Source organism: Halyomorpha halys, unplaced genomic scaffold (genome assembly GCF_000696795.3).
Source record: "Halyomorpha halys isolate HHAL.00 unplaced genomic scaffold, Hhal_1.1 Scaffold109.1, whole genome shotgun sequence".
Classification (NCBI taxonomy): domain Eukaryota; kingdom Metazoa; phylum Arthropoda; class Insecta; order Hemiptera; family Pentatomidae; genus Halyomorpha; species Halyomorpha halys.
Window position 1 is genome coordinate 422,911 of NW_027107176.1, and position 23,915 is coordinate 446,825.

Genomic DNA, 23,915 nt, shown 5'->3' on the forward strand with positions numbered 1-23,915 from the left:
GAGATATAAATTTTTCAAAATAAATTCATTAACTACTGATCAGTACGTCCCGTACAACATTTTTGTGAAATGATGCTTTTTAACAAGCTATATCTCTAAAACTATTTAACGTAAATAACTCTATTAGAGCTCATATTTTAGGAAATTTACTCTTCTTTAAATGACGTTCTCTTAGATTTTCTTGTGTTGTTTCTACTTTTTAAGATATAGAGCTCCGAATGAAAAAAATAATGTTTTTTTAAGATTTTGAAACAGCCGCCATTTTTTATTCCCCCTACCTATACTTGGCAGACTCATGAGTTTTGACTAGTAATTATACATAGTTTTCATTAATGTAATCAATAATTGGGGTAGGATAACTACCTTTTCTCTCCTCTTGGGCTCTTGTACTATAAGGAGACCTAAATAAAGATACGCTGGCGGAATTAGAACAGTTGGAACTACAACGCGCTGCGTTGAACGCAGTTTCCCCCTCCATATCACAAGTTGCAGCGGGAGACTTCAAGGTCAGACCAGTTGATAACGAAGCTCTGTTCAGCTGGGTTGTATTACAGCTTTACCCGTAATATCAACAAATTGAGTATTGTTTAATCTTTAAATTTTATAATACCAGATTAGAAATAAGTACGTCTTTTCTCTTTGGTTTTCTTTGATTCTGAGCATGATATATGTTTTATAATTATAACTAACCTTAACTTACTGTGAAACCAGTGAAATAATTTTATGAATCTATAACAGTTACAATACGATAAGATAACTCAATCAACGTATCTGAATAAACAAAATTAATTAAAGTCTCTACTTACAGCTGATCCGATAACTGGTTTAACCGGCCCATTCGGGGTCTGGAATTATATCTGAAGCTCTCCCCCCCCAAAAAAAAAATCTTGGGCGTTGCGCGCATCACATTACTTCCTCTTACCACCTTACATACGTCTCTAAGTTTTGTGTAGATTGGTGGACCCGTGTTGAAGTTATTGATGTTATTGATTTTTTAAAAAACTGATAATAGGAATGTTAAAGAGTTGCTGTTTCAAAATGTTAAAAAAAATAATTTTTCATTCCAAGCTACATATTTTTAAAACTACCTAAAACACTAGAAAACCAAATAGTACATCATTTCAAGTATATTAACTAAAATATGAACCCTAATAGAGCTATTTATGTTCAATAGTTTGCGAGGTACAGAATTTTAAAAAGCAACTTTCCATAAATAATGCAAGTAAAAATCAGTAGTCAGTGCATTTATTTTGATAAATCTCAGGAAGTATTTGACGTACAGATGTCTATTAGCACTCAAATTAAAGCTAGTTTAATGTAATATAAAGTAGTTTATGAGCTTTATCTTCGTAGGAATAGTAGGTTTCATAATATTTGCTAAAATAAGTTTGATTTATGAAAAACTTTATTTCAGAAACCATTGGACGTACAGATGTTAGCCATCACTCATATTAAAGCTAGTTAAATTTACTATAGAATAGTTAATAATGTTTATCTTTGTTGGAATTATAGTTTTTTTTATGATATTTGACAAAATAAACTCACAAAATGTTAATTTATAGTTGTTCGTATAAAATGTTGTATTTTTGAAAAAATATATCTCTAGACCCATAAGACGCACACATGTCTGACAACACTCAAAATAAAGGAAATTTACCTTACTATAAAGTAGTTTATTACACTTATCTTCGTAGGGATAGTAGTTTTTATGATATTCACATATGAATATAAATTTAGCAGATGAAAATTCGTCCGAACAACTATAAATCAATTTATTTTAACAAATTTCATAAAAACTAGTACTCCTACGAAAATAAACGTCAAAAACTACTTTATAGCTCATTAAACTAGTTTTAATTTTATTGATAATAGACATCTGCAAGATAAATGCGCTGACTACTGATTTTTCCTTGCATTATTTATGAAATGTTGCTTTTTAAAAAGGTATATCTCGAGAACTATTAGACGTAAATAGCTCTATTAGGTCTTACATTTTAGCAAATTTACTCTTCTTTAAATGATGTTCTCTATGATTTTCTATTTTTGTTGTTAGTTTTAAAGATATAGAGTTCCGAATAAAAAATTAATTATTTTTGAGGTTTTGAAACAGCCCCCATTTTTTATTCCCCCTACCTATACTTGGCAGTCTTTTCAGTTTTGACTAGTAATTATACATAGTTTTCATTAAAGTAATAAAAAATTGAGGTGGAATAACTGCCTTTTTTCTCCTCTTGGGCTCTTGTACTAGTAGGCCTCCAACTCTGGAACCCTCACCGCCACTGTCCCCTGGTACAGTTGACTACTTCAATGAGAATTAGACCTGTCTAATATTAAATACCATTCAATTTCACATTCTTATACTGAGTTTAATCAAAATCCTGGATTTGATTTTTTAGAAAATCGGAAAAATCGATTCTGTAAAGTGGCGTCTCCGATCGGTCGTTTAGTTGATTTTATCGAAAATGTCACTTCCCGGGCATACACCCACCTTAAATTTCAGTTTCGTACAACTTCTTTTTTTAGCTAGCCCTACTACTACGCGCGCGCGCGCAAAAGAAGAGGAAATTCAGACTCTTGAAAGATGGCAGAGACACTGGAACACCCTATCTTCTGGAAGATATAACCACCGTATGATTCCCGATAAATCAACATTGATATCCCCAAAACACAGAGCTATTACCTCACTGGAATGCTTACACAGCTTAGCTTAACTTAGCCCACTTAAAACTGGAGGATAGACCATCAAGCCCAACTTGTTTGTCCTGTTGATTAAAAAGCTTAACATACATTCTTCTGTTGTCCAGATTTTACTCAAGAAAAAGAATAGCTAGGCATGCAACTTGGCAAAAAATCAGTTCCTGAAAACTTAGTCGCTTTGATGATGACTTGACAAGAGAAGTGTAGTGCTGTAGCAGACTATGTATGGTCTGCCTTGGTGTTGGCAAAAAGTACCAATAGACCCACTTGCCTGAGATGTACCTCCCAATATTGTCAGTACCTGATTGATTCATAATTCAAATTCATAAGTATTGTGGTACCAAAATGCAAAAATAAAATACAAAATGATTGAATTAAATGAAACATTAAGAATATTTATTTTGATTTTAAATGTGTATTGTAAATAAATATTGTTTATATATATATAATCTTTTCAGTTTCTTGAGACTGGTTATTATTGTTTAAATAAAATTAATTGTATCCAATTTAAGTCTCAATTTTTCTTTAAAAATCCAAAGTTTTGGACTATCTTAATTACAAATTTACAATCACATGAATATTTTTAAAACTTTTTGCAGGCTATTCTGCCCAGGTCACCAATTTCAGTCAAAATTACCCCAGCACACAATCACAACAATCTTGTGATAACAAAGTATAATAATGTAAGTTTTATGGTATATATATATATATATATATATATGTACCGTAAAACTTAAATATAAGAATATGATCAGGGTTGCAGTCAAAAAGGAACAAATAGATTATAACTATTTATTGTCCTACGTTTCGCCCCACTTGGCAGGGCTTCATCAGGGCTGTTCCAAGTGATAGGTTAAACAGACCTAATCTAAAGTTTTTAAATTAAAGATATGGTTGTAAACTAGCTACTAAGATTATCATTGAGGATGGGCGATTGGCTGAAATGTTTGAATTTTAAAGAAATAAAGAGTGTTTTGAGACCTAACATAGATACAATTTATTTTATATAGACTTTATTTATTTATTTTTTTTATAAAGCTGAAGATGTGTGTATATTTCAAAATATTTTATTAAAAAAATTATTATTCAACTTCTGAGCCCTAACTTGGTGATTCATAAATATAAAAAAGGAAGCCCTTTAAAATGAAGTTCAATTATGTGTTTCTCTTATTTATTTATTTTTAAAATAGTTCCCTTTTCCAGTGAGCAATCAAAGTCATTTTATTTTTATATTTATTATTTTATACAGAATGGTGAACACTAATCACCATTGTGGTGAATTCATAATTTTCATACAGCAATGTTGTTTCTGTTTTCAGGGTTTTATTCCAAAATATTTGGCTTTGAGGAAAATTATGAAGAATAAATCTACTATTTAAAATAAACCAATATTTGATAAAATGCGAAAATCAGCTGGTACTAGTAAAGCAAACAGTCAGGTTGTGAAAAGGACTGACAAACGACCAGATCCCATCCATGGATTTTTATTCCAGCTAAAACTCCTCATGCTATTTTTATATCGTGGAGTAACTGGAGGGTATTCCTTTACTTTAGGAACAGAAATAGAAGAAGCAAAAAAATTTGATGATTTAGTCTTTGAATTCACTCAAAACAAAAAGAAATTTTATCGCCTTCTACAAGCGAAACATAAATTTGACAGAACTAGAAGCTCTATTTCTACTGATTCATTATTCAATGAAATTAATGGTGATTTTAACTTACCGAAATATTTTTTCTCTTACCTAGATGCAAAAAAAGAAAACTTGTTTGAAGGAGGCATCATCAAAGACGTGATTATTTGCACCAATATTAATTTTGATGATCAAGTCTTTAAGAATAAAGATATTAAAATTCAACGTATAAAAAATAAAGATTATATTTTGGAAATCAAATTAGGCTGTCTTACCAAGCCTATACGGTACAAATTTAAGGAAGATATTCTTCCCATATTAAAACAACATCTAAATAACTATAAGTCTAAATCGAAAAGAATGCTCTCTGATTATAACGATGATGATGTCAAAGACTTTATAAATCACTTGATCTTTGCTGTCGATTGCCCCAATGAACAAGAATTGGGTGAAATAATCAAAGGAGAAATAGGAAAAGAATTTGACTTTCACGATGTTGATAATATTTACAGCAGATTCATGATGACTATGCTCGAGTGGCTTCAGGGAAAAGAAAGAGGAAGATTCATATCTGATAAAGAAGGTAAACAGTTTTTTGAAGAAGCCAAAAAGGGCATCCCAGTTTTATTCAATATTAGGAGTCCTGTTGAGTCATTTACAGGAAGATGCAAAGAACTGGATATTTTACACAAATTGCTAAAAGATCCTACTGATAAAAACCAAGCCATTTGTATTACTGGTATTGGAGGAGTAGGGAAGAGTGAGCTGGTCAGGAAGTACATCAGTGAGTTTAGAATGGAGTACAGTAATAATGTTTTGTGGTTAAATGCAGAGTCATACCAGGCATTAGAGGCTTCTTTCCGCTCACTAGCAAGCAACAAACTCGGTATCATTACAAAGAATGCTGATGGGGAAGAAAAGGGGTTGATGTCTGTAATTGAAGAAGTTTATAGAGCCTTTTCAAACAGAAATTGTCTCATAATTTTCGATAACGCTCTACATTACCGAAGTAAAAACGAATTTGATGATGGTATTGATAGATTTTTACCACCATTTTCTGATGTTTCAAGACCATATATTCTCATTACATCACGTAATCGAAAATGGCCCTCAACCATCCATATTTTATCCCTTGATACTTTTGAAAAGGATGAAGCAATCCAATTCATTTCAAAAGTTCTCAAAACAGATATCAATGAAAGTTCAGCTTTAGCAGATGAGATGGAATATTTTCCTTTAGCTTTACAGCAAGCAGTTTCATTCATCAAAGTTCAAAATATGAAATTACAAAACATAGGTTCACATTTCAACATCACTTCTTACCTCAACCGTCTTAAAGAAAAGAGCAAGGATGTACTTAACTTTCCATTTCCAGAAGACAGTGATATCGACTACACCAAGACTGTTTACATTACTTGGAATGTTACTTTGGATTTGATAAGAAAATCTGAAAATGGCAAAGAAGCATTGAAAATTATGAATATCCTCTCCTATATGGCTACTGAAGATGTACCGATAGATATCTTTTTAAATGTTGTGAATGGCTATGATGCTTTATCATGTGCTTTGGACATATTAAAACAATACTCTATGATTATGATTCATCACAAAATTATTTCTTTGGAACAGCAGATAGTAATGGTTAATGTGCATGGACTTGTACAAGAAGTTATCAGGTTGAAGTTGGTGGAGGAAAAAAAAAATAAGTTGGTTCTTGAAGAAGCCTTAATGATTTTCACGAAGCGGGAAAATGTCAATGAAAATACTCTGAATCATGCAATATCCGTATGGGATTATTCCAGTAAAGATGGACTCCTTTCAGAGGATAAAAGAAGATATGGTTCTTTGGTTTCTACTTACATCAGTATTGAGCTTTTGAAAAGCAATCGATACACACAGCTATATTCATTTGGGAAAGAAGCTATTGCATTGTATAGTTCATTTCCAAAGGATGATAAAGGAGTTCAAGGCTGTTTAATGATTTTAAAACAAAATGAAGGCATTGCCTTACGAGTATTAGGGAAATATAAGAATGCAATGAAAAATTTTGAAGAAGTACTATCATCTAGCGGAACTATGCACGGTATAGATAACCCATACTCATTAATGGTCAAAAGCTTCTTGGCCGAAACCTTGCTAAAGGAAGGTAATTACAGTGAAGCGATAGAACTTAGTTCTCAATTAATTGAGAAAGATCCTCTATCTTCTGATGGAAAATTGACACTTGCTAAAGCGCTAAGTTCTCAAGGAAAAGATGACGAAGCATTAGGCATTTTGAATGAGGTCAAAAAGAACATAAACCAATCAGACAGTACTGATTCTAAAGAATTCTTAGCACATGTGCTACATCTTGAAGGTAAGTTTGAAGATTCTTTGCACCTTTATCAAACATTAGATTACAGCAAGAACGACAACTCAATAAAAACACATAAAGATTTAGATAAAAAATTCAATATAGCGCAACTATATTTCGCTCAGAAGAAATATACTGAAGCTTTAAAGGAGTTTAAAGAAGTAGTAGAAATAGGAAGGAAATCGTTTGGTGAAAATCACCCCGAAACATTATATTCTCAGTCCATTATAGCTGAAATTCTTAGAAGGCAAAGTAAGTTTGATAAAGCATTGAAACTGTTTGAGAAGACTCATGAGAAACAAAAAACTGTTTTAGGAAAAGATCACCCTGACACCTTACAAACACTGTTTGGTAAAGCCATTACTCTTGAAGACCAAGAGAAGTTTAATGATTCTTTAAGAATCTATCAGGAAGTTTTAGAAAAGAGAATTACAAAGTTTGGAAAGGACCATCCATCCTCTTTAGAAGCACGTACTAGTGTTGGAGACATATTTTTCAAACTGAAAGATTTTGATAAAGCACTCGAAAAGTATAATGAAGTTCTAAGCATTAAGAAGAAAGCAAAGAGAAAAGCGGATAATTTGGATCTAATGATTAAAATAGGGAAGGTATATTTTAATAAAAGTGAGATTGATAGAGCATTAACTATTTTCAAAGATGCAATAAAAGTGATAAAAGATACTTCCGGTAGTGACCACTCTGAATATATACCTGTAAGTACCCATATAGCGAAGATATACAAAAAGCAAGGTAAGTATGATTTAGCAATTGAATATTTTAAAAATATATTTGAGATTAAAAAAAAACAAGTAGGTGAGGATGATCCAGGTTCCTTAGCTGCCAAATATGAAATAGCTATGACATTGTCTTTGAAAGAAGAATATAATGAATCTCTGAAAATATATCGTGAATTACTGAAAAAAATGAATGGCATCCTTGGAAATGATCATCCACGATCATTGGCAGTGAGAAATAACATTTCAGCTATATTGCTTCTACAAGATAAATTTGATGAAGCCCTTCGGGAATGCAAAACATCCATGGAAATACAAAACCTCAATCCTGAAAGAAATGAAGGAAACATCACAGTTACTAAAAAAATCCTTGTCGAAATTTTTTCTAAACAAAACAAACATGAAGAAGTTTTAAAACTTTTGACTGAGACACTAGAGACTCAGGAATCTCTTTTAAGTAAAAATCCACTTTCCATTGCTGATACAAAAAGTGAAATTGCTAAGTCACTCATCAGACTAAATAAACCACAGAGAGCCATTAAATTTATCCGAGAATCGTTTCTCACTTTTAAAGCAGTTTTAGGAACAGAACATCCCAAAACAGTTATGCAAAAAGATGTTTTACAGTACCTATCAGCAGTTGAGGAATTATTTACAGCTGTTAAACAAAACAAAAATACTGAATTCATTAAAGAATTAGTCGCATCGGGTTGTGATTTTGACACACAGGATGATGAAGGTAGGACTTTATTACACCATGCTGTTAATCAAGGCAATATCGAGACAGTTCGGTATTTGCTAGCCATTGGAGTTGATTTCACTCAGGTTACTGAGAAAGGAAACTCTTGTCTACATGTGGCAGTTCTCAAGGGAAACGGAGACATAGTAAAAGTCCTTTTAAAACATTTGTTTCCTAATAAGTCAAAAGAGTTAATAGACATCAGAACAAATCTTGGAGGAATGACAGCTCTTCATGTAGCCGCAAAAAATGACAATCTGGACTTAGTTAAGACTTTACTCCATTATGGTGCCAAATATAATATTCTTGATAATGATAAAAAAAGACCCGTCGACCTTGCAAAGGATAAAGAAGTGAAATCAATTCTTCAATTGGTCGAAGAAAATTTCAAATTTGTCAGTTGTGGCGGTATAAAAGCTGATGAAATTAATGCTTTGAAAAAGGAAGATCTTCTCGCAGTGGTCAATGCTCGTAATGAAAAAGGGCAAACTTTGTTACAAGTGGCCAGTATTAACGGTGACCAATTATCCGCCCGAGGATTATCAGAAATTCTCCAGAAAATGAAAATTATATGATAATTCTTTTTTCTTTTTCTTTCTTAACTCCATTCCTAGTTGTAAATATTCAGTTACAAAAGTGTATGGAATCATTTTTTTACTTTTTATTCTCCTATCTTTTTTCCCATAAGAATTGTTAATCTAAAGAGTTACAATTTTAAATTTACTTTCACTTATCTTTTGTCATTATAAGTATCATTAGTCATGTTACTGTAAATGATGTTTTCATTATTTTTGTAAATTTTTTATTTCTTTATAAATAAAACTTTCCATCATTTTGACTGTTTTTTCATTAGAATATTTTTATATTACATTATATTATATTCATGTTATTTTCTACGAGATATTACCAGAAAGTGAGACTGCTCAATGTTTTGTATTTAAAAAAAAAATACAGAATACTAAATATATAAATATAAGTAAATATGTTACTTATTTTTCCATGAAATCACCTTCCCTTTCTCTTCAAGTTCTTAATTCTCTTAGTGTGTACAATTTTTGTTTTTATTTCTCTTATATCTTCTTTTCTGTTTTTACGTGCTATTACCATTCTTGTTCAAATCTATTTTTATATATCCATTATTGTACATCTTATATTTATTTATTTTTGTTAATTTTTATGTATTTTTTCACTTATATTTACATAATTTTTCAATCCCACCATAGTTTACTTCTTTGTATTTTATTATCCTACGTTGTGAACATATTTTTTCTTATTTTGTATCTCTTTTAGCCCTGGAAAGTGGGACGAAATGTCGGCAGATAAATAGTTAACTATTTTTTGTTCCTTTTGACCGCACTGCTGACTATGTTCTTTATATTTACTTATTTTGGTTTAAATTTTAATTGTTATTGGATAACATTTAATCGTGAGAGATAGTTGACCGTGGATGATTTATACGAGGAGAAGATGGTTGGTGGGTGCGGTAAAATATAACACAAATAAGTTGAAATAGCTTATTCAATCGTGCCAACATTTTGGCCAGAAATCTCTTCTTTTTTTTAGAATCTCTTTTTTTTCCTATCTTTATTCTATCCCCTCCCCCTCCTTTTCTTAATTTTCCTTACCCACGTTATTAGTTATGTTCACCATATACCATTATTGTTGTTTCAATTCTTTTTTTTTTTCCTATTCACTTCTTTTGTTAAACTTAATTTCATATTTTGCTTCTTTATCTAATATTATGGTTACATATTTCATTTGTTACATATATTTTCTTTCTCTCAATTTTATTTTTTCTTTCTATAATTTTAATTTTTAAATTATTAATAAACTAAAATATTCACATTTCTTCGCATTATATAACTTCAAATTTTTATTTTATTTCCTTAATTATGTTATTTTATCTACTTGTTCAATTATCTATATATACATTTTATTTTCCACTTCTTTCCTCACTTTAATTTTATTAATTCTATTCTGTACAATTATTTACTTTATGTCATCCTGTTTATATTTTATTTTTTATTTTCTGTATTCATTGGTTGTTATCTTGTTCTGTTCTTAGCCCTGATGAAGGCTAGAAATTCTGGCTGAAACATTGGCCCGATTAAATAAGTTATTTTAACTTATTGTGTAATATTTTGACCGCACCCTCCCCCTCCCCAACCATCTTCTCATCGTATAACATAATTAAGGAAATAAAATAAAAATTTGAAGTTATATAATGCAAAGAAATATGAATATTTTAGTTTATTAATAATTTAAAAATTAAAATTATAGAAAGAAAAAATAAAATTGAGAGAAAGAAAATATATGTAACCATAATATTAGATAAAGAAGCAAAATATGAAATTAAGTTTAACAAAAGAAGTGAATAGGAAAAAAAAAGAATTGAAACAACAATAATAGTATATGGTGAACATAACTAATAACGTGGGAAAGGAAAATTAAGAAAAGAAAAGAAAAGGAGGGGGAGGGGGTAAAATAAAGATAGGAAAAAAAAAAGAAGAGATTTCTGGCTGAAACATTGGCACGATTAAATAAGTTATTTTAACTTGTTTGTGTTATATTTTGAACCCCCCCCCCCCAACCATCTTCTCCTCGTATAACATTTAATCCTTGAACTAAATTGCTCATAATCACAATTTTGCACCTTTTGAGTTTTTACTGCACAAAAATCCAATCCCTAGTTATATTACAGAGTAAATGTGATTTTCTGGAATTTTGCTAGGTTTTGAGAAGGATCTTCAAGGCTTGTGAGGCGTTTGTCATGAGGGTTTATAAGGCAGTTAATTAATCATATTTTACTCAAAACAAATAAAAAAAAAAACAAATAGTAATAAATCTCAATAATAGGTGTTAAATTATAACTTTATTTGTTGTAATGAATAGACATACAAACATTCATCAATACCTGAATATCAGATATTTTAATCCCCTCTTAAGATTTATACAAATATGGAACTGCACAGTCTTCAATAGCTAGGAAATATTTACAAAATACATTTGAAATAGAGAAAATTACACAGATAATTTTTTTCTTAATCTTTAAAAATAATTAACAATGAAGAAAATAAGAAATACGAATGTGAAATAAGAAATATAATAATAATTCTACTTAAATAAAATACAGTAATGGTATAAGAATTAAGTGAATCAAATATAAATCCAGAAAATGGCTTATAGGTGTTGTTTTTTTTTTTTAATAATTTTAAACTTAAGTAAGTCCTTATACATATTAATTTGAACAGGAGGAAACATGAATGAATAATATAAGAACTAATAAAACAAATGGTGCATGGAAATATTTCACAAAATACTAAAAACCAAAAAGTAAGATTTTAAATATCATTACTAGTTTGAACGGTCTGTTCATTAAGTTCAAATTTGACTACGGTAAAGTAATGCAATAGAAAACGTTATTAAGTCTATGACAAAAACATTGGGAAATGATGCGTATTTAATTGGTGCTTAAATAAATATCTTTAAAAGAGAAAAAAAACCTTGAAAAATGCTCCAATCTGATATTTATATGTATTAATGCATTTATGATCAAACACAAAATGAACATTTGTAAGAAAATATTTCTTCAAGAATTAAGAATTGTTTTGATGAGAAAGTACGGAAATTACTACACTACCTAATAATTTCAATACCACGTTGGTTATAAGCTGCAGTAATAAAAGCAAGATTTTTTTTTTTAATTATATTTTTATTGGTTTAATTTGATCTATACTAGGCCAAAATAATACAGAAATATTTAAATCCAAACCAATAAATAGTAAAGGATGACCATAGTTTTTTTTTGTTTGCTTTCTGGTAACAGTGAATAAAAAGAAAAAAATTGATAGTTAAATTTATATTTTTTATAAACATCATTACCATTAATGTATAAAAACAAATCTTTAAATACAAAATAAGTTTAATTCGATTTTTTAATTAATAATTTCTCACATTTCAAGAAAAAATTAAACTTTTGTTGAAAAAGAAACGGATGAAGATAAAATTGTGAAAAATCTAAGTGTTAGTTTTTCTAACCTTAAGGAATATAAATTATAGACCGAAGATTTTCAAGTTGTAAGTACATAATCGTGGACTGCATAGACAAAATTGACCAATAAAATTCTAAAAATAGAACAAAGGCAACCATATGAAATAATATAATAAATTAAAAATAAACCCAGAAAAAATGAATGTTTAAAAAAACAACTGAACATTGCTAATTTTTTTGAAATTTTGACAGATGGCAAAAATAAATTAAAAACAACAAAATGTTCTATACATGTGATGTGTTGGACCAATAATTCATAGTCAATTTCATTTGCTCATTTTAACTGAGCTAATATATATATTTTTTTTGTTACATTTTTCAGTTTAAAAAAAATATAAATAAAAAAACTTTGATTAGGAACCTTAGTTCTAGTAATTCAATTAATTGCTCTTATGTTTGGAACTTCTCTGAACGAGTCAAGAGACATTTTGTAATCCGTGTTAGCCACTTATTTTAATGTTTAAGAAAATTTGAGGAAAGAATTAAATATTTTACGAATTTCAACTTATTTCTTTTCTCTAAAATTATTTTCAATGCGACTTATTATTATTATTTTATTTATTAAAATATGTTATCCATAGAGATCGGACAAAAAAAGTTATTAAATAATCAAACAACAAACAAGATATCATTGGCACGAATCTTTTCATGATTTCTGATACATTCTGCATTAGAGAAATCCATTTTAATTAACAATAATAAATAAATAAAAACATGCGGGGACCGCTTTATTAAATTAACAACATAATAATTACAATAAGATTGAATGAACCTGCAGGGTACCTTACTCTCAATGATCATGGGATTCAAGATCATATTCTATACCAAAAACATTTAAGCAATCACCTTAGTTTTTCTAAGTTAAAAAAAAAAAGTTTACATACTTTATGTTAAGGAAAAATATAAAGAGAAGAAGAATTAAATGTATAAATGGTTGACCATATTTTTGAAAATATGAAGGAGATTCAAACAGTTAACAACTATTTTTTGTTCTCTTTGACTGTACCTACAACCATCTTCTTCATATCAAATAAGAAGAATATATTAAAACTTGATATAAAAATAAATGTTTAAATAAAAGATAAAATAATGATTACAAATTATTTCTTAGGAAATACAGAAACAAGAGCTCAAAATTCTGTAACATATATTTATGCATGTTAAAATTAAATGAATAAGATATTTTATTGTTTCATGGGACGTTAATAAGGTGTAAGGTGGATGGAATTTCTAGTAAAAATAAATAAATCTAAAAATAAAAGGAAAAAAAAGTGTTTTAATAAAATTAAGTAAACTTTTATTGACCGATTACTCATCTCTGTTCTGTATTCATGATAATCAAGTTACCTCAAACTTTCATTATATTTAAACAGTTCAGAGTATGAATAAAACTTTTAAGACATAATTTTTTTTTTTTTTTTAAATCCACAAACAATAAAAATCTTATTAAAATTTTAAACCATGTATCATAAGCAGTTTAGATAATAAGGAATTAACAAAGAATAAAAATTGTAACAAATTCGTAAGGTTTTTATATGAGAAACATTAGAAAAAATATATAAAATTAAAGATATAATATAACAGATTTATGTCCTATTAAATTTTAATGCAAGGAAACTGTTTTGATACAATTCCTTACTGCATCATAGACACTTTTTACATTTTTTTCTGAAATGATGTTATACATGAGCTATGAAACTACAACAGTGGACTGCAATGGGTTACGTATTTGAGAATGGGAAAATTGAGCTAAAGTAAATATTATCTCAGTTTGTTGTAGTCCTTTGTCCTTGTAAAATTTAATTTATTGTTGTTTCTGTACTCCTCCTTTGTCCATATGATGATTTTCTGATCGCGATATTATTTGTAAGAAACCCACTTGATCTCGTTGAATTTGTTATAACAGGCGTTAAGTCAGGAGGTCTCTGCATCTCAAAAACTTTCTCATTTTACTTACTTGTTTCAAAGTTAATTGAGTCAAATAATTATTGTTTCATGTAGAATCGACATCACTTTCCCATTTTACTTATATTTTATTAATTGACATAATAAAGTTTGAAACAGGAACAATCAAACTCTGCCTTAACAGATTTAACGCAGTCAAGTTGGTTACAAACAAATACCATGGTCAGAGGACCATCACGTGAAGAAAGAGTGAAATAGAATACCTTATCAAAGGATTGCTCAAGACAGTGAAACATTTAGAATGTCCTGTTTGTTTTAAGTTTAACCTTGTCGTATCCAGAACAAAACCTATTGTAGTCCAGTATTATGTTCACATATTTTGTAGCTCGTGTACAACAGAATAAAATTAAAGGTATCTGTATTAAAGACAGAATAAGCATTTTACCTACATTTTTTTTTCTTGTTAAACCAAATTTGTAGTCAATAATATATTATATTAATATGATACAATTTTTACATCCAAATAAATATGAACTATCTACATAATCTCACTCCAAATATAGATTTTTTTTTTTGAGTACAGTTGTTCATATAGAGGACCTTTTAATGGTCAGGACACTTTTAACAACGAGATTGAACAGAGGGAACCAATGGAGTTGTTCCAACATTACCCCCAACCTAAGAATACAACAAGTAAAATTTCAGTTTACTCTATGAAAATATTATGGCCTCAGCTTAATAAAGATATTTTAATTTTCTTCATTCTTACAATCCTTTTATATTATTTTTTTAAAATATCAATATTAATTTTTAAACCTTTATGAGTACGTTATGAAAACGATTTATAATTATTGTAATATAATTGTATAATAATAATTGTTTATTTCGTAATAAAAAAATAATATTTTCTGAATACAACTGTACAAAATATATAATTTTATATTATAATTTAAAACATAAAAAAATGATTTACTGAATTTCTGGGAGCATGGAGGATTTGAAAGTAAGCTATTGAATGTTAAAAAATATTAAATTGAACTTCTTTTGGTTTCTTCATTGAATTTTATTTATTTATTTTTTCTTCTAATTAAAGTTATAGAAATTTTTACTATCTGATGTTTGTAATATATATATAGTGGTAGATTTGATTGGGAAGAGGTAGCTAGGACTGAACTATACTCGGTTGAGTTAAGAGTGTCCCGAAATTTTAGCTTACAAATTTTCCTAATATACATACAATTTTTATTTAATTTCATTAACTTTGGCATATGTACATCAATAATAGATTGGAAATTTTTCTTCCATTTTTAATTAAAAAGTTTAAACATAAATACACACTGTTTAAACCCTATTACTATGTACAATAATTATCATGAAAATACAGACCATGAATAATTTTTTTTTTTAATCACTAATAGATAGTTCAAAGAAATAATGCTAAAAAATAAAAATATAAACAAAATAAAAAATAAAATGAAAAAATAACAAGCCCACAGTCTCATTAATGAAAAAGATACAAGACACTAACTCAGCTGTAACAATCTATTCTTTACATTATACAATTATTTTACTTCAATAAACAATGACAGATTTACTCAATCCAGACCCTTCTTATCACTAGAGAGGTGAAATTAAGATTAAAAAACAAAACAAATTAATATAATTAACATTCATGCACGTATATGTTTACATGAACACGTCCATAAGCTCACTTAACACAACTTTATGACAAAAATAATTCTTCATAAAACTGAATCTATCATTCATAAAATATAGATAAAAATAACACAATCTATTAATTAATGTAATTAACTAATTTACATTACATCCCTTTTCCGATTACGATTGAAATTGTGAACAACCTCGATAAATTTATTCTATTCAATTTTTTTTATATATATATATGTTTCAATATTGAGCTAAAATGTTAACATTATTATATAATTCACTAGATACATAGTCACATAAATATGTTCCCTGGAATAAGTGCGTCAATGCGCACACGATCAAATTATCTAAACATTTATAATCACATAATTGTTAACATGAATCCAGATGCCTTACACTGTGACCTATACGCATAATTGAATATAGACGTATGTGAATTTTGGCATTTAAATATATACATATAAAAAACTTATCATAATATTTATATGCAATTTTCTTTTCTTTTTTTTTTTTTATGTACAAATATAAGGTCCCAAAATATGGACCAATATAACATCTTATTTACAAGAAACCCATTTATGGCTAACCATTTTTAAACAAGAATATCACACTAGAGCCTTAAATGGAAAATGAAAATTTACAGATCAATTGTGTAAACATCAGGAAATAAAAAAAAAGGAAGAAAAACAGAATAAAAAAGGCCAGTGTATATTGGAGAAGTATTATCACATGGCTGTAGGATCACATTGCCTTCGATCCTAAGTTCAATAGGCTGCGTTAGAATGCTCCCTGTAGTAAGGGTTAATGCCTTTGATGGGAAGGGGGTGAGCTTCGGTATTGTACACCCATTCATCCAAGGAGATGAGGCTATCATCGCTGAACAGCAGGTATAAGTACTGGAATCATCAATAGTCAATTAATAAAAATAAGATAGAGAGAATAATATTGAGAATGTGACATATAGTCCAAGAGGACAGGGGAAAAAAATTAGAGTTATTTTATCCTTCTTCTATTTCTAATTACTTTGATGAAAACTATGTTTATAGTTACTAGTCAAAATTAAAGACTATACCAATCATAGTTAAGGGGAATAAAAAATGGTGGTTGTTTAAAAAAAATTAATTTTTCTTTTCTTGCTCCATATCCTCAAAATTACCAACACTAAAAAACATAATAGAACACATCATGACCTGTAAATAGTTGACCGTAGATTATTATAAGGCGAAGATGGTTGGGGGTGCAGTCAGCAAAAAATATACAAACACTTGAAACTTAATTATTTGTGCCAATGTTTTAATATTATTATTTTTTTTTTGTCATATTAAAAAAACCTTGGACTTTTAAAGAAATAATAAAGAGTTTTTTGAGACTTAACTTGGATAAAAATTATTTTATTTAAACAACACAATTTTTTATTTTCTTGAAAGAACTGAAAAATTTATTTTTTTTAACTACTGAAACAGCCACCATTTTTCATTCCCTATTACCATGGTTGGCCAAATTATTGATTTTGACTCTTAACTATATTAAGTTTTCACTAAAGTAATAAATAATTGAGTTGAAAATTATTTATTTTTTTCTCCTCTTGGACTAATAATACAACATTATAAATATAAAATTTAATTAGACTTAAGTTTAAATAATATTTAAAATTCATGTTTAATAATCATTACATTATTATAAAAAAATAAAGAGTTTATTAGAATGCACTAATTTCAGATGTTATCAGTCTGATTTCTATTTGGTTTATTGATAGGAGGTATATTGTGGGACATTTTATAATATAACATACCTTCAATGTCTCCGCAAGGAAATAACTCTGTTGAACATCATCTTTCAGAGGATCGTCTTGGTATACGTTCTTTAAACCGGAGTAGCCACCTGGTGTTCTGCAGTATTTTTCGAGAGCCTAAGGTTTTAAGAAAAAAAAAAAAAGTTATGTTAGAAAACCGTATGTAATTGTAGGAAGATGTTCCAGATGACAATCAAGAAAGGTAGAAAAACATTTTTTTTTTTTACTATTTTAGTACCTTTCTTCACTGCCACCTGGATCATCTTTCTACAGAAAAATGTTAAGCATAAATAAACTTGGAACAAATTGAAAATTTTGATGAATTCGTGCATATTTTGTATTTAATTTATTTGATTAATCATAGTTAATAGTTATAATAACTACATTACTGTATTTACTATATTATAAACATTAATAAAAAAATATGTGAAGGAAATGGTCAGGGGTGAGGTCAAAAAAACGAACAAAAAATAGTTAACAACTATTAGCCGATCCTTCGTCCCATTTAGTAGACCCATCCAGCTAAGAAAAGATACAAATACAACTAAAAATATTGGAAAATTGACCATGTGTATTATTAATAAATGGAATATTGACTGGTTGCGGTAAATAAAAACTCAAATAGTAATAACTATTTTTATTTGAGCCATTGTTTCCCCCCACGTTGCAAGGCTTTGTCAGGGCTAAAAAAGATACAAACACTTAACATAAGTAAAAAAGTAAATGGAAAATTACAAGGATATACAATGAAAAGTAAAAATTAAAGATTATTAACAATAAATGAAAACGGAAATAGTAACAGATAAAAAGAAGAAATATAAAAGGAAATAAGTAAGTAAGTATGAAAAAGGAGAATAAGAATAAAATCAAGAAAAAAAAGGAAGAAAATGAACGAGACACAATTCATACCTGTTTTGACTAAAGTCAAAATCAGAGTGAATTGTTTCTATTGGGAGGAGTGGGGATGGTAGTTAAGTACGTTACATTTAAAAATAATTTTTTTTTTTTTGTTAAATATTTGTTCCCTCCCCTATAGAAAGATCGATTTTGTAACATATGATTTTAATTATGTTAAAATAAATGTACTCTTTTGTTTTTTATACTGAAAAGATGAAACAATACCTTCAGGTATTATACTTTACTATGCAGTCCATCATCTTAATCAGTTTTCGCCACAGCGGACTACAACCAAAGTTGCCTCATCCTCCATGATGATAAGGCGGACATACCCTCTTTTGAACCTACCTCCAAGAGGACATAAACAACGTTACCACAACAGGGGTCCCATCCATCACCCACCCCTAACTACGGTGATATAAAGATTTTTTTTCTTTGTTAAACCTTATTTTAATTATTGTAATAGTTTGGTTAAATTCCTTTTTTCTAGTTTATATGTTTGTATTTTAGCATATTTTATTTTCAAATGCTTTCATTTTATAATGTTCAATTATTCAAATTACAAGAATAACAAAATTCGATGGTTCATTTCTTTTAGTTTCATTACTCTTCATGTTTGGGCTAGCAAAGGTTCCTTTTGAACCCATAACTGCCGTAACACCAACCAATACTTCATTTAAAGTTTTGTATTTTTGCATGTTATATGAGCATTGACAGACAGATGTACTCATTTGGTCTTACCACAACAGTAATACTTTGCTAAATAAAAAAAAAAATAAAAAAGAATAAAAATGTATCAAAGTATGAATAAGTAAAAAAAAAATAATGAAACAAGACATACTTGGACAGCTTCCCAACCCCACTCTCTATATTTAGGGTCCTTAGTCAGTCGCCACATGTAGAAATAGGATTCAATCACTTCAGGCCTCAGCAGGTAATGCTTCTCCGTCGTCCGAATTGCCTTCGCTTCAACTGCATCAGTGAACCTGAACATAAAATATAATTAAGAGTCTTAAGTAAAACAAAGGTGATTCCTATTGTGTTGGCTTTTTTATAATAATGAAGCATAATTTCAGAGATTTTTTCATACCACTGATGAATAAAATTGAAAGGATAAGTGAATGAAGGTGCTACGATTCAAAAAATGTTACGTAGCACCTTCGTAACATTTTTTGAATCTCTACTTTTGATGAAGGGGATAGGTACTTACCTAAGCTAGTGTGAGGTACTCTGACCTCAAAATCCATTCAATAACTGAGATACCTGGATGTAGAAAGAGCTATGCACACACCAAAACAAGCTCTAACAAAAAAAAAATGAACCTTGTTTTCTTAAAATTTACTATTTGTAACATAGCCCCTTCGTCCACTTACTCCTTCAGTTATAAGAATATTTATCACTTCTGTTTATAGTTCCTTTTTTTTTTTTTCTTCTTTTTACTTTAATTCTACTCTTCACATGTTAAACAATGCTCTGCCTCACCTCATAGTGTTCTTTTCTATACCATAACTTTAATAAGAAAAAATAAAATAATAAATATTGGCATATATATGCATATAATAAAATTTCAAGATTGAATTCAGGTTCAAAAATTCAATTTGATGGTATTAAAATAAAGATCATCTAATTTAGATTAAGAAGTGCAAAATATGCAATCTCAAGAAACAAAACTCAAAATCGTACAATTTAATTGACTTTAAATATGAATTTTTGTGAAATGTATTGAATTTTAATGTATTGTAGATTGTGAATAAAATAGATAATATGTTTAGAACATGTTACAAAACAGAATAAAACATACAATAAGATGGAAATTCGGTTTCTATAAATTATTAAAAAAAACTATGTTATAACGGAGGGATTTAAACTAGTCTTCATCAACTGCAGATTCAGGCAATTGCCAGGCTAAACTAAAGGTAGTGTCCAAGATAGAAATAATTCAGCTTGTATCATGAAATGAAAAAAATAATTTTATTCTGGGTCAAATGTCCCCTAAGAATAAATACATCATTCACACACACATTATGATTATTAGTCAGGCAAACATTTAGTAAGTTTCAGCAAAATTCAGTTTTATTTATGCAAAATAAAATAAAATTACGATCTAAGTTTAATTATAATTTATAATAGTAATGAATATATGCCTATTTATATATGTTCACATTGATGCGGAGGTTTGGTTACATAGTAAGTGAAGGAATATGTGTTGTTCAAAGGAAAGAATAGAGGATTGGGGAATGGAGATGGGAAGAGAATTCCAGAAGGAGGTTGCACGTTTGGCTAAGGATTTGCAGAAGGAGGTGGTTCTATGGGGGGGCATATATAGATGAAAGAAAACGATATATATGATACATAAATGGACGGATGAATGTAGAGTGAGGAGATCAAGGATATAGATGGGTTTTTATTTTTAAAGACTTGGAATAAGAAAACACCAAGGAGGTATTGCTTTTGGGAGGAAGGATAGAGCCACTTCAACTCGCCATACCAAAGGGAAACAAGAGAGCGCCTGAGAAACCCGAAGATAAATCTTATGATCGAGAATGATTTAACTGAATATTAATTGTTAATTTTATGACATGCTTATTTATTTGATTTTATCATGAATTACAGACAATTTTTTTAATAAAAAAATTATTATAAAGTTAACATTAAAAAAAAAATAGTGAACAAGACTGGAATTTCGAGCATAAAAACCTCAAAATGGTCAAATTTGTGAATTAACACCAAAATGTGCGATTTTGTGCAGTTTATAAATTGAATCAACAGAATGTCCTTTTCATGATTCAACTTTCCTTAGAGATTTGGCTGAATTAGAAGCGAAGGAACAAAATATGCAGTCGCACAAAATCCAGTCTTTACTTATACCTAATCTTGCCAGGACCTTAAAGTTTAAGCCATTATCACTAGGTTTCCATTGTTATATTATTTTGAATATTTTTTAAGCTCGTAAACGCTACCTAGTTTGTTCCCTCTCATTTTTAACAGTAACTCCACTGAGGTCATAAGTCTCGAACCTTACAATGCCACAAGGCAATCCAAGGCAGTAGTATGCTAGTATACATTTGTCATTTCTATTATGCATGTGTATGTATGTATCGTATAAATTTAATAATAAATGAGGTTACAAAAAAAAAAGTCATAAGTCTCTCAGCATTTTTTTAAATATTTCTTTTTTTTCCACACTCACATATCTTCTCTCCCTTGTTCCTTCCTTATTCACTTTTCTAGATACTATTTATTTTTTTAGCTTATTAATTTTTACTTATCAATACTGTGTAGCTCTTATCCATTGTAACATATATTCTGTTTTGTTTTTTCTTATCCTCTGTACCATATATATCATTTTCTTTCATTTTATTGTGCTGTTTTAAATTGTTTTTCATAATTTTTTTATTTTTATGTTTACTCTATTACTAATCATTATGCTTATTACTGTCATAATACTTCTGCACCTTTCATTATGTTTATTTCTATATTTATATTTACCTGAACACTGTTTTTTCGTTTTTTTTTTTTTTTAAATTATCATTTAATTTGTATAATTCTTACCTCTACAATACTATATTTCATCTTCTATTAGTATTAATTGAATCTAATTAATTCATTGTTATGTATACTTCCAAGTTTGTTTATTATTATTTTATTTTTATGGTCTCTGAATTAAGGTTGTTATCTTGTTTTGTTTTTTAGCCCTAATGAAGGCCTGAGAGTAATTCTAAGGAGAATCTTAGGCCCGTAATTGGCGAAGGAGGAAAAACAGTGAACTTTTTGAGCTCTATAAGGAAGGTAGCATCTCCTTGTACATAAGGATACAAAGGCTTAAATGGCTTGGCCTTGTAATGAGGATGAGCGAGGAAAGAGTGGCTCATAAACTGTACATTTACGTTCCGGATGGCGTGTGGCAACGTGGTAGGCCGAAGGGCCAATGGAGAAATGGAGTGAGGCGGGATCGGCGACAACTGAGGATCCCAGTTACCCTTGCAGAAAATAGAGAAAGAGGGTTGGCGGCCGTTGAGGAGGCTAAGGGCGGCTTCATGCGTCTGTTGTCCCAGTAAAAGAAGAATGAAGGCCTTAAATTCAGATCGAAACAACAGCACAAATAAATAAGTTTTGTTTATTTGTGCATATTTTCTGACCTCACTTATATTATTTTATTCTAAAGGGGTCCACTTTTAGTGCACTACTTCATATATAATCATAGACAATAGATACACATACCTGAAATTCTCAGGGCCAAGCTTGGTATTAGTGCGAGCGTAAGATTCATGACAAGTGTTGGTGATCCCGGCCGCAATTTCCATGTGACGAGGAGACATTGGGCTCTGCTCCAACTTAGCTCCAAGGGCTAAAAGGCCACCTTTGAACAAAAATGCAATCAATTAGATCCCATTTTAATCATAGAACAAAACATAATACATAATACATTATTCAAAAAAGTTTATGAAAACTTTAATAAGTCCACAATAATGGAAAACATTCATAACAAAAAAGAAGTTTTGATTTATCCGATTTTATCATATGAATTTTTTTTTTATGTTTATAAAAAAAATGAATGAATGTAATTTATTTTTATAAAGCCATCAAACTTTGAACTTCTTCACAACAACACACTTTCTAATCATGATTTCGCAAAGAATAAAAAAATTATAAAACACTACCAACTATAAAACAATGGTTTATTATTTAAGTTAATTATTTATGTTCATAATTTAATAACAAAAACTTTTTTTTTTTGTTCACTTTACAAGAAAATTTTATTATATTTAAAATGCACATCTACAATGTTCTGAAAGAACTATGCGTCTTCCATTTATAATGAAATTACCTGAGAAACAGGCTAGATGGTCCATCTTATGCTCGGCTCGATCAAACTTAAGATCTGAGAAGTACATTAGTCCTCCTCTTGATGTTTGTAGCATGTGTTGTATTGCTGCTTCGATGGCTGCGTCGTACATCTCCCTTGCCTCGGTGTCCTGTTTCCCAGATTGGATCCACGCTTTAAGCAAGTATTCGTAAAAGCTATCACCCATGGCACCCATCGACATGTGATCTGTGAAGAAATAATATATCAACATAGATTGAAAGTTCTGTTTTTTGTTTTGTCAACAATTTAAATTAGAAGATTAATTTAAGATCCTACTTGATGTGACCTAGAATACAAAAAATTGATTTTTTAAAGATTTTACTATAACAAACAGTACTCTTTTAGGACATTTCTTTATTTCTATAAAAGAAATTAAGATGGTATTCTATATAGATAAGAAGATGGTCTCTATAAGCTCTAAGATGAGTAAATTAAGAAAAAGTTCAAAAATCCTACACCCAATAATTATTAATCTAAAGTAAAAATAAGTCATAAAATATATGTAAAACAAATATTTTGAGATATTACAGTTTTGAACTGTATAAATTTTATCCTTATTGCTAAGATTTCTTGCATATCTC

General features: G+C 29.1%; 2 protein-coding genes across 4 annotated transcripts in view; one reads left to right on the forward strand and one right to left on the reverse strand.

The window, feature by feature from the left end:
• Positions 1 to 468: 468 nt before the first annotated feature.
• Positions 469 to 9,003, forward strand: LOC106677816 (uncharacterized). 3 transcript variants are annotated; one of them, XM_067045484.1, is made up of 2 exons: positions 469 to 562; positions 4,017 to 9,003. In XM_067045484.1, exon 2 carries the CDS (start codon positions 4,098 to 4,100, stop codon positions 8,727 to 8,729), a length of 4,632 nt encoding a protein of 1,543 aa, XP_066901585.1. In that variant the 5' UTR covers positions 469 to 562; positions 4,017 to 4,097; the 3' UTR covers positions 8,730 to 9,003. The 3 variants fall into 3 exon arrangements, with proteins under 3 accessions (XP_066901585.1, XP_014271440.1, XP_066901586.1); XM_014415954.3 differs by having other exon boundaries at positions 505 to 624; XM_067045485.1 differs by lacking the exon at positions 469 to 562 and adding an exon at positions 2,581 to 2,990.
• A 2,004-nt stretch (positions 9,004 to 11,007) lies between these two features.
• alpha-Man-Ia (alpha-Mannosidase class I a) overlaps positions 11,008 to 23,915 on the reverse strand; it is a 207,407-nt gene continuing 194,499 nt past the window's right edge. The window contains exons 5-9 of the mRNA XM_014415945.3: positions 23,296 to 23,520; positions 22,689 to 22,827; positions 19,309 to 19,453; positions 17,571 to 17,687; positions 11,008 to 16,674 (exon numbers count right to left, since the gene is read on the reverse strand). Of these exons, the coding sequence (XP_014271431.1) occupies positions 16,543 to 16,674; positions 17,571 to 17,687; positions 19,309 to 19,453; positions 22,689 to 22,827; positions 23,296 to 23,520 (758 nt within the window). The 3' untranslated portion in view covers positions 11,008 to 16,542. The remainder of the gene's footprint in view (positions 16,675 to 17,570; positions 17,688 to 19,308; positions 19,454 to 22,688; positions 22,828 to 23,295; positions 23,521 to 23,915) is intronic.

Excerpts from the sequence above, each read along its gene's own strand:
- LOC106677816 (XM_067045484.1), top strand. The coding sequence starts at position 4,098 with ATGCGAAAATCAGCTGGTACTAGTAAAGCAAACAGTCAGGTTGTGAAA.